The sequence below is a fragment of the Harpegnathos saltator genome, unplaced genomic scaffold (genome assembly GCF_003227715.2).
Source record: "Harpegnathos saltator strain DR-91 unplaced genomic scaffold, Hsal_v8.6 scaffold538, whole genome shotgun sequence".
NCBI lineage: Eukaryota > Metazoa > Arthropoda > Insecta > Hymenoptera > Formicidae > Harpegnathos > Harpegnathos saltator.
Window position 1 is genome coordinate 304,823 of NW_020230358.1, and position 10,038 is coordinate 314,860.

At 34.8% G+C, this 10,038-nt stretch overlaps 3 protein-coding genes across 3 annotated transcripts; 2 read left to right on the forward strand and 1 right to left on the reverse strand.

Moving 5' to 3' along the window:
- Positions 1 to 1,689: 1,689 nt before the first annotated feature.
- LOC105189851 (ATP-binding cassette sub-family B member 8, mitochondrial) lies at positions 1,690 to 5,011 on the forward strand. The gene is made up of 10 exons (XM_011152209.3): positions 1,690 to 1,848; positions 2,090 to 2,414; positions 2,493 to 2,657; positions 2,753 to 3,166; positions 3,251 to 3,562; positions 3,637 to 3,860; positions 3,932 to 4,106; positions 4,211 to 4,389; positions 4,450 to 4,597; positions 4,674 to 5,011. The coding sequence occupies exons 1-10, from the start codon at positions 1,793 to 1,795 to the stop codon at positions 4,752 to 4,754; spliced, it is 2,079 nt and encodes a 692-aa protein (XP_011150511.2). The 5' UTR covers positions 1,690 to 1,792; the 3' UTR covers positions 4,755 to 5,011.
- A 285-nt stretch (positions 5,012 to 5,296) lies between these two features.
- On the reverse strand, positions 5,297 to 6,863 carry bisc (TM2 domain-containing protein 1 biscotti). Its single transcript, XM_011152200.3, has 3 exons — positions 6,519 to 6,863; positions 6,027 to 6,108; positions 5,297 to 5,845 (listed from the first exon to the last, which is right to left on the reverse strand). Exons 1-3 carry the CDS (start codon positions 6,718 to 6,720, stop codon positions 5,569 to 5,571), a joined length of 561 nt encoding a protein of 186 aa, XP_011150502.1. The 5' UTR covers positions 6,721 to 6,863; the 3' UTR covers positions 5,297 to 5,568.
- A 1,045-nt stretch (positions 6,864 to 7,908) lies between these two features.
- Positions 7,909 to 9,469, forward strand: LOC105189833 (myb/SANT-like DNA-binding domain-containing protein 3). Its single transcript, XM_011152189.2, has 3 exons — positions 7,909 to 8,177; positions 8,440 to 8,684; positions 9,029 to 9,469. The coding sequence occupies exons 1-3, from the start codon at positions 7,909 to 7,911 to the stop codon at positions 9,442 to 9,444; spliced, it is 930 nt and encodes a 309-aa protein (XP_011150491.1). The 3' UTR covers positions 9,445 to 9,469.
- The last annotated feature ends 569 nt before the right edge of the window (positions 9,470 to 10,038 follow it).

Genomic DNA, 10,038 nt, shown 5'->3' on the forward strand with positions numbered 1-10,038 from the left:
AGATTTTTCTAAGAATACGCTATAATTATCATAAATAAAGTATATCGCGAGTTCTTCGTAAGAGAGAACCAGCTATTTTTCTTACGTAAACTTATATAACTTTCTGAAATTTCCTTTCTGTCTGAATTCAATAATTTTTCAGCAAAATCATCGATTGAATTTCGTCATGGATATACACATTATACATTACTTTTTATCATGAATTATTTATTATATTATCTAAAGCGGTTTTCACAGAATATTTCTCTCCGTACGAAGCTGGGAACATATCTTTGTCCTCCCTGTAGATTGGGCAAATTTTACACCACCACATGTTATGCACAGTAAGAAGTACGAACGAGTACTTATCCCTTACCGCATGATGTAGTAGTATTCAAGCCGGGAAGCCGCGGAGTAGCGGCTAATAGCCGCACAGGCAATTAAACGCGGCGAATACATAAATACACGTCATTAACTCGCCGCTCAAAGAGTTTGCCGGGGCGATTAGGTCTTTTAAGGCCCCGCCATTCACCCACTCGCAGAGAACGGGGCGCAATTTTCGAGCTTTTTTATCCGCGCGCGCGCGTGTACTCTCGCGGCATGTATTAGCTTACTGATCAAAGTCCGCTTCTACTACTTTTGTACGTACTTTCTCTCGACGTTGAAGATATTTGCTGATGAGCCACGTGGCGAACTCTCGACTATCAGTGAAAAGTTGTAAATAATTCCAAAGTTAAACGTCGCGACTCATGAACGCCGACGAATAAAGTACGATCTCGTAGACTAACGATGCAAATAAATAAGAGTGTTCAACATGTTGACCATATTTCTTACCTTCGTTCGTATAATAAGAATCGTAATAGTAAGACTGTTTTCAAGTATTGATTTTCATACAAGCATTTATCGTAATAGAAAGAGCATGCAATTAACGTTTATTTTGATGATGTACCAATTAAATGTTAGTACATCAATATGTTTTAACGAATAAATAAATTTTTCTCGAGTATTTCATATGTGGTTGTCGATATAAATATCGGAAATATACAGAAAATTATAAAAATGTCTTTTTTCGCTTTTGTTTGAAATATATGTAATCACACATATATTGATTGAGTGCAATATTATTATCAAATTACCTTTTTTATCTTATAACATGCGAAATTCTTACGTTTGATGTACTCGACGCGTCCGCCATTTTCTTGAGATATCGGCTTTCCATCGAACACGTAGTTGGCATTTGGATTCTGGAAACAAAGTTTCATACATAATTTATTCTCATGTTCTCATATTTCCGTACATTCCACGCTTCATATACTTTCATGTAATATTGATGTATTACATATTTCTTACCTATATCTATATTTTTTGTGCCGAATCGTATCATTTTCATAGCGCACGTACATGCATTTGTATAGGCAGATCATAACTCTGAAGTTAACGGCCAAAGTTGGTCCACATAATGTACATTGAGTGCCACCTATGAACAGTTTCATCTAAAGTTAGCCGACCGAACGTATATCAAGTGTCATCTGTCGAATGTATACTGAACTAAAAACTACTATCAAAAATTGGCACGATATTGGCTGCAATGTTGTTGTATATATGATGTAGTTTCTTCTTCTCACATTACTAGTATTATTACTTAACCTTCTTGAATATTGAAAAGGAATATTTTTGCATTTTAGCTATTTTAACTAAAAGGAGACGTTTTATTATGATATATAAATATATTAAAGAAGAAATATAATAAAGATAAACATTAAATATAATTAACGTGACTCAGTAGTTTTATAATAAAAATTTCACTGTAAAAATGTCTATGTTACGTGTCGTGTTATTCAAGTGTCACAATTTTTCCACAATTTCAAGGTAATTTAAAAATTTTCGTGCCATGCCTAACGCGATCATTTAATTATCTAAAGAAATAACGTAAATATAATAGAAATAAAAAAATAACGTAAATATAATAGAAAATATGAATGATATAATATATATATATATATATACACAATGATATAACATACATATCAGATGTAATTACTAAGTATAACAAGCAAATTTATTACTAAAAATGATAATGCATCTATATAATTTTTATTTTATATTGTAGATATCCTTTACATAAGTATGTCCTACAAGAGAAGAGTCAAAATATATGGAAAGCAGCAAAACAAGAGTTTACAAAAATCATTCAACGAAATGTTAAAAAAAGTGTAAATGACTCAAAACTTATTTCATATATTTTTAAATTTGGCTTTAGTGGATTTGGAATAACAACTGCTTATCTTCTAAAGTCTCGTAATCAAATAGTAATGTGTAGAGAAGCTAACATAATAAGTGATACAAAGCCTGAAAATCCTGAGCTGACTTTTGAATGGAAAAAATTTTTTAAGTATTTATACCCGCATATTTGGTATTTAGTGATAGCACTATCAGTAAGTATTTGTCATTCTCTAAATTTTAAGATTTCTCAATAAAAAATATACTGTTATACTATTATATTATTATTACAGAGTGCAATAATAGTTGCACTGCTGAATATTCGGATTCCACAATCTGTTGGTAGCATTATAAATGTATTGACAAAAATTTGTCAGGACAAGACTGACTCTACAAAAAATGTTATTTTACAACTTGCTCAACCAGCTTTCATCTTGGCACGCATGTATATTGCACAGGTATATATATATATATATATATATTAATAAAAATAAAGATACATTACTATTCTTCTGACATCTGTACACATCTGTGTTAATATCTACTTTTTCAGGCATTCTTTACATTTGTGTATATTTATACACTTTCACACATTGGTGAAAGAATTGCAGTGAATTTACGTCAGGATCTATTCAAGTCCATTATTATGCAGGACGTGTCATTTTTTGACAAAACACGTTCTGGTGAAATAGTAAGTCGATTGACCAGTGATATTCAAGACTTTAAAAGCTCATTTAAAATCGGCATTTCTCAAGGCTTGAGAAGCTTCACGCAAATTATTGGTTGTATCATCTCTGTAATAGCAATATCACCAGAATTGGCCACTGTTGTGGTGTTCAATTTACCAACAATAATTTTGGTTGGTACTCTGCTCGGTCGAAGTTTACGAAAGTTATCGATGGAGGCACAGAATCAAGTTGCAAAATCGACTGCTGTTTGCGATGAGGCTATACAAAATATTCGAACGGTACTATAAAAAAATTTGCCAACTGATAAGTCATACTACAAAAATCCTGTGGTATATATACTTGCATCTACTTTTTTTTATCAGGTAAGAGCATTCGCTGCAGAAGAAGAAGAAGTGAAAATGTTTTGCAAAGAGGTCGAGCGTTCCTCCGAGCTGTATGAAAAATTAGGCTTAGGCATAGGCTTCTTTCAAGCAGGAACTAATTTATTGGTCAACGGTATTTTACTTTCTACATTGTATTTTGGCGGTCAGTTACTCTCCACAGGATTTTTGACTCCAGGAGATCTCATGGCATTTTTAATGGCCACACAAACTATACAGAAATCTCTGGGCCAATTATCAGTACTTTTCGGAACCTATATGAGAGGAATCAGTGCGGGTGCTCGAGTTTTCCAAGTAACATGTCAATCTTTCTCATGCAGCTTTACTCAGTTCAAATTCGTCGAAATTCTTATCGTACCTTTTCCTAGTATTTAGACATACCACCTTCCCCAATGATGACTGGAGGTGATATAATCATAGATCAATCCATGGCAGGGGATATAGTCTTCAAAAACGTGAAATTTAGCTATCCTACCAGGTCTGATCATATTATCTTGAAGGACTTCAATTTACATATTCCTGCTGGAAAAACAGTGGCTATTGTCGGTACCAGCGGTAATGGTAAATCGACTGTAGCTGCATTATTAGAAAGGTACGATAAGCTTTCGTAACACCGCATGAAGTTTATTCCAGATCTCATGGAACTTGTGCATGGAATTTTAGATTTTATGACGTGGATGAGGGTTCTATTACTATCGACGGTCGAGATATCAAATCGCTCAACTCGAGCTACCTCAGAGGCAGTGTTTTAGGCTTTATAAACCAAGAACCTACTCTATTCGCCACCAGCATTATGGAAAACATTAGATACGGGAAGCAAGACGCGACAGATGAAGAAGTGAGCATATAAGAATCGATAGCAATGTTGCTGCTATTTATTTTTTTTCTTTTTGCAATGTGTTTCATACTATATCTCTCTATTATATCCCTCAATCAATCCAGGTTGTTGAGGCAGCTAAAGAAGCGAATGCACATGATTTTATAATCAAGTTCCCGGATGGATATGCGACCGAAGTCGGCGAAAGAGGCGCGCAGCTTTCAGGTGGACAAAAGCAACGAGTTGCTATTGCCAGAGCTCTACTAAAACAGCCATCCGTTTTAATTCTCGATGAAGCTACAAGGTATAAATAATGAATTTCCTTTTTTACTTATTATTGCTCACCTACATTTCTTATGTATAGTGCATTGGATTACGAGAGCGAGAGGGTCGTTCAAAAAGCTATCGAAAATGTCACAAAAGGTAGAACGGTATTGGTGATTGCTCATAGATTGAGTACCATTAAAGGTGCTGATATAATCGTCGTATTACAACGCGGAGTAATTGCGGAGGTATGATTTTATAAAAAACGAATTAATGTGATACCACTATTAAATAATATACAAATGTATTTTATTTTTTTTTTAGATTGGCTCACATTCGGAACTAATTGACCGAAAAGGCGTTTATTATACGCTCGTTAACGAACAAGAAAAAGAGAATATGTAATTCAAATGTTGTCTACGTCACTCAAAATTTAGAATATGTAGACTGTTTTTGATACAGCTGTGATCAATGTAGATATTAATGGTTCTTATTTTCCTGGGTTTTATAGGATAATTCTCTCTCTTTCTCTCTTACATATTTTTCTATATCTATACACAGAAAATAATTTTATCATTTTAATTACATAACTTATTCATGACTTTAAAAACTACCTCAGAGATTGAAAAACAAACATTAGAAATAATTATAATAAATTATTATTTTATCTATATATTTATGGTGTAATTTTATATTATGTTTATCCTCTTCAGTAATATCCATCTCGTCAAGATATTTTACCTTATGCCCGCAGTGTTTATTCGTGACATAATTTTTTACTTCATGAAAGAAATGCGTTGCGATAATCTCGTTTTCTTACTGCTGAAAAAGTAATAAGCTAATTATGGGTATTGACTCGGAGTTAAACACGATAGTTTTTAAAACCATCAATATAAAAACGGTACTGTCAGCTTTAAATTGATTTAGTGGCATTCTGAAATAAGACATATAGAAAAAAATGTTTATTATTGAATTATATCAGCTGGCAACACGTAAATAAGTAATAAATGTCTATATACAACATTTCGTTGAAGTATATTATCTACAAGATTAACATTAAGCTTATTCATTAAAGTAACATAGAGACTCTTTACATCCAAGTGTACCGAAATAGGATTCGATCCTAGGATTGTACATCGTTGCTCGCGACAAGAAAGTAGAGGCATATACAATTTTTAGAACAATCGTTTGTCATATATGTGCTGGATTTGTTATTTTCTCAGCAGTCATATTGTGGCACTCTGTACGTGAAGTTGTTGTTGGTTATAATCTTAATTCCAGCACCGTAATATGGCATCACATAGTGGGAGCCATCCGCTGGTCCTACAATCTGCGTAGCTATCAGTATTACATCAGCAAATTGACCAAGAAAGAGGAATCCGAGCGTGCTTAATTTGAGTAAGCCTAGGGCTGGATATCCAAGGTAAAATCGATCTGCGCCAAACATGCCAAGAAATATAGATAGCAGTAAAGATGTTTCAAAGGAGTATCCATTCCTGAAAATAATAATTATAACAATAACTTGCCTATTTTCAACATATCAAAACTTGGATGAAAATACAAAAATATTCTATATTTTCTTTTGCAAATTTTATTTTAATATTTCTATCACCATTTTTCATTATAGATATTTTATATTTAAAATCTTAATACGTTTATAATCATATATATACTTACGTCCATTTGCAAGGTATATCCTTCTTGAAGGTATTATTTTTTGTTTCTATACAGATGAGGCCATCAGCAGCTAAACATAACACTGATAAAATTATAAGCTTTAGTTTCGAACAAAATCTTTGCTTGTGTGCATTAAAGCATTTTCTTTAACATAGGGAAAAAGCCACAGGAATTGTGAATAAAATAAAATGTTCATCTGTATGCTTTAAAGATCTATTTTTCATTGCACAACAATATGAAGGTAAACGCAATGTTACAGCACTTGATAATGTAAATAAAATTAAGATCTATTTGTTTCAATTGTACTTTCAACATTCTGTCTCTTTCAAAACTTGGACATACAGTCATCTCAGTTATTTTTTATACAGTGTACGTAAAATTATCAAACTCAAACAGAATGTTTGACGGATGGAATGGAGGTTAAGAGAAGATCAAGATGAGGTTGAGATTCTTCGTTGCAAAATCGAGCTCGGATATTTTCGCAAATACTACCTTTGGCTTTGTTTTCTTTCGTGCATCCACGCGGTTGTTGCGTCTTTAAGTCTATGAAATCGTAATCGGGATGCGGACAGATGTACTGTCCCATTCGTAAGTTATTACAGTCAACCTCGTACGTGTAATTCGCGCCATCACACAGCGCGATTGACGGTAGCAGAATGAGCAGCCCGCTAAGAAGTCGCGCCGAATGAAACATACCGTTTCATTTTATACGACGTTATTCGCACGATATATCTGCCGTATATATAAACTGACGATTAGGAGACAGTCTCCACGGATGACGGCATCCACATCTCGAATGTTTTGAACGACGTCAAGCGCTTCAGCGACCTTCACGTCAGCTGCCGCCATCTGCCCTTGAGATTTATTTGTTTAAACAGTTGCAAAAGCGCTTGCAAAAGTATACGAGAATGTATGCATTTCTATATATTATGGATTATATTCCGAACTTTTTCTTTCATCAATAAAAGTGACTTTTACAGCCAATTAGGAGGAATAATGAAATTAAAAAATCGAGCGACAAAATAGAGAATACAGCAGATAATGCATCTGCGATTCTTGCATCTGGATACTTTACTCGTGCATTTCAATCAAATATATAGCGACCGATATATTCTGTAGAATATAAGAGAAATAGCACAAACTTGAAACAAGTAGGCAAAGTATAATGCGCGTACGAATCGTATGCATATATTTGAACAGCGTGTTATATAGGCTACGTTCCGATATTCGCGATTGCCAGTGCGCTGAAAATTTGTAGTTTGCGTGACACAAACATATTTTATATTTTCAATACTGGGAGTGAATTTCGGAACACGGCCTTAGTACGCTCTCTGGTACGCAATCGAATGTGTTGAAGTTTTATGAGCGCCCGAGAGATGGCAGCATCAGTACTAATGTACCTCGTCGATGTCTCTAGTCGTAACGCGTAAGATTCCGTCCGCTTGTATATGCGCGGAATTATGCTCCTTGCTCCCATTTCCGAGAAAGGTAAGAAGAATTGGATCAATATTTTTACATAATATATAAATTTATCTTCATTCAGTTACATACACAATATTTCTATTTTTACGATCTTTTGTTATCCTCCATTATTTTTTTGCAATTGAAAGGGTTTACTTTATCGAAAAATGTTAAAAAATTCAGTAAATACCAAAAACCTCCCGTGTTTCTAACTTACAATCATACTGACCATAATTTAGAATTGTATCTACAGTAATGTTGTTAGTATTTGTGCAAATTGAACCTCAGATTTTGGGATTCGGAATTTGTACAAATCGAAGATCTTATGAGATACTAACGAAGGTTGATCTGAACAAGGCTTAAAATCAAGGAAAACGCATCGGGAGCGAAACAATCGACGACATGATACTCCCGTGATAAAATGGCATCCACGTCTTTGAAAGGCACTCGCAAAACGTACAGCTTCGAGGAGCGCAGAATTCTTATATCACTGATAAACAAATACGAAATCATCGAAGGCAGAAAGTCAGATTCCGTGTCCATATGTAAACGGAGGTCAGCCTGGTCACTGGTTGCCGAGGAGTACAATTCGTTGGTGGGACCTCAAGCTGCACGATCTGCGGTGCAGCTCAGACGTTGCTGGGAAAATATGAAAGCATGCAAGCGTAATCGCGAAGAGAAGAAATCCCGGTAAGGATTTGCTTTGCGAAACGGCATAATTTTGGGCGTTGTCGAATCTCGAATCTTGAATATTGAATGTTGTTGCCTGATAATCTTGTTTTGAGCGTTTACAAAATTTGGAGAGATTTTTCTCGTGAGAAAATGACGAGAGGTTGTGAAACAGAAAAACATATACGCGATAGAATGAAGATATATCTATATATATTTGTAAAGAAAAAAAGATGCATATGGGAGAGAGATGAATATCTAAGTTCCTCCTTTTAAACTACAGTGCGAAAGCGGTTTGTCAATCGACGAAAGATGAGACTCTGGGGAGGAGTCAATGCTGGGAAGTTGCAACTTGCAGTCAGAATACAGAATTGGAAGCGCCAAAATCTACTGGAACAGTTGGATTGCCACCGAATGTGTTATTCGAGCCAACGGATTCCGAGCCGTTCACATTGCAAAGCGTTTGCACCACGAGGTTTCAGAAGCCGAGCTGTTCAAAGGATGCAGATAGTTGCCGAGACATGAGTTGTAAGTAAGCTTATACCACCCTCCCTCGTATATTTAATCGCCGTAACAACGAACTAAAGAGTCAAGAGAGATGGATCTTCCGTGATTAAAGTTAACTGCAATTCAATATTAACGTGGACAAATGCGACGAATTGTGTGTCTTTATGAAACAAATTGTCATCAATTTATGTATCGAATAATTTTAAAATTAAAGTTGTCTTATATAATATTTTGGGATTAATTAAAGACGAAAATATATTTGACATAAATAGAAAGATCAATATATCTTTTATCGAGTAATTTTATCGGAGAATTTTATCGGAATAATTAAAAATCGTGCTTATTCAATTTCTGCTTTTGTACAGATGGCGATATGTTCAAGCAAACGATCGCTGATGGAAACAAATGTGACACTTTCATTGCATCTTACGGCCCGATAGTTGATTGTCAAGAGAAATCGGTGAAAACAAACGCCGATTCGCTTACAGTTAACCAATCGGCGGACGATGCCCTCGAGAAAGGTCACGTAAATTCGGGATCGAATACTTCGCACATCTTAACATCATCCTCCGTCATGCATCAGTATAATCGCAAGAGAAAATCCGCGCAACGAGAGGAAGAGTTGCATATGCTTGCGCTCTCCGAGGCGCAGATGAAGGTCGACATCGCCGCGATGCTGAAGGAGGAGGCAAGGATCAAGTTGGAGGAAGCTCACTACCGTAAGGAAGAGGCACGGCTTAGGATGCTGCTCTTTACTTACAAAGTGGACAGAGTCAAATAGGAATGATGGGAACCGGATAATATATGCACGTGAGTCCACATTATTTTTTTTTATTTTTGTTAAGAGCGAGACGAATAGGTTATGTGAGTAACAAATGAAACTGTCTTGTGTATAATGTCCATTTATTTCTTATGAATGCACGATTAGAGTACAATCGTAATAAATATGTACTTCCTAGTCGTTTTTACTTAGTAATAAGTAATAACTATTACATTATACGATATATTATCTGATTGGTGATGCGAACGTTGCGAGATCGCGACTTTTGTTGGAAGCAAATTTGATGAAAAGGACCGAGAAAATTTTAAGAATAGTAAGAAAAGAAAAATATTTCGATATTTATGCTCCAATGTACGTTGGAGACGGTCGCGAATAAAGTAAAAAGATATACACGAGAGCTCGTCTGTTATCATAATATCAAGCATTCTTTCCAACATATTACTATTCCACAGACTTAAAAAAAGAAAAAAAGAAAATAAGAAATAAGAGAAGAAAAGAAAGAAAAAGAAATATTCGTTAGATACGTTTCATAAGATACATCAAATGAAACTAAGAATTAGATATACCACATTATTAGTCTAGTCCGCTTTGTAT

Coding starts and splice junctions, on each gene's coding strand:
- LOC105189851 (XM_011152209.3), top strand. CDS start 1,793: ATGTCTATGTTACGTGTCGTGTTATTCAAGTGTCACAATTTTTCCACA. Junction 2,415..2,492: donor ATTTAGTGATAGCACTATCA/GTAAGTATTTGT, acceptor TTATTATTACAG/AGTGCAATAATAGTTGCACT. Junction 3,563..3,636: donor CGGGTGCTCGAGTTTTCCAA/GTAACATGTCAA, acceptor ACCTTTTCCTAG/TATTTAGACATACCACCTTC.
- LOC105189833 (XM_011152189.2), top strand. CDS start 7,909: ATGGCATCCACGTCTTTGAAAGGCACTCGCAAAACGTACAGCTTCGAG. Junction 8,178..8,439: donor CGCGAAGAGAAGAAATCCCG/GTAAGGATTTGC, acceptor TTTAAACTACAG/TGCGAAAGCGGTTTGTCAAT. Junction 8,685..9,028: donor TAGTTGCCGAGACATGAGTT/GTAAGTAAGCTT, acceptor GCTTTTGTACAG/ATGGCGATATGTTCAAGCAA.
- bisc (XM_011152200.3), bottom strand. CDS start 6,720: ATGTTTCATTCGGCGCGACTTCTTAGCGGGCTGCTCATTCTGCTACCG. Junction 6,109..6,518: donor GAAAGAAAACAAAGCCAAAG/GTAGTATTTGCG, acceptor TAATTTTATCAG/TGTTATGTTTAGCTGCTGAT. Junction 5,846..6,026: donor GATATACCTTGCAAATGGAC/GTAAGTATATAT, acceptor TATTATTTTCAG/GAATGGATACTCCTTTGAAA.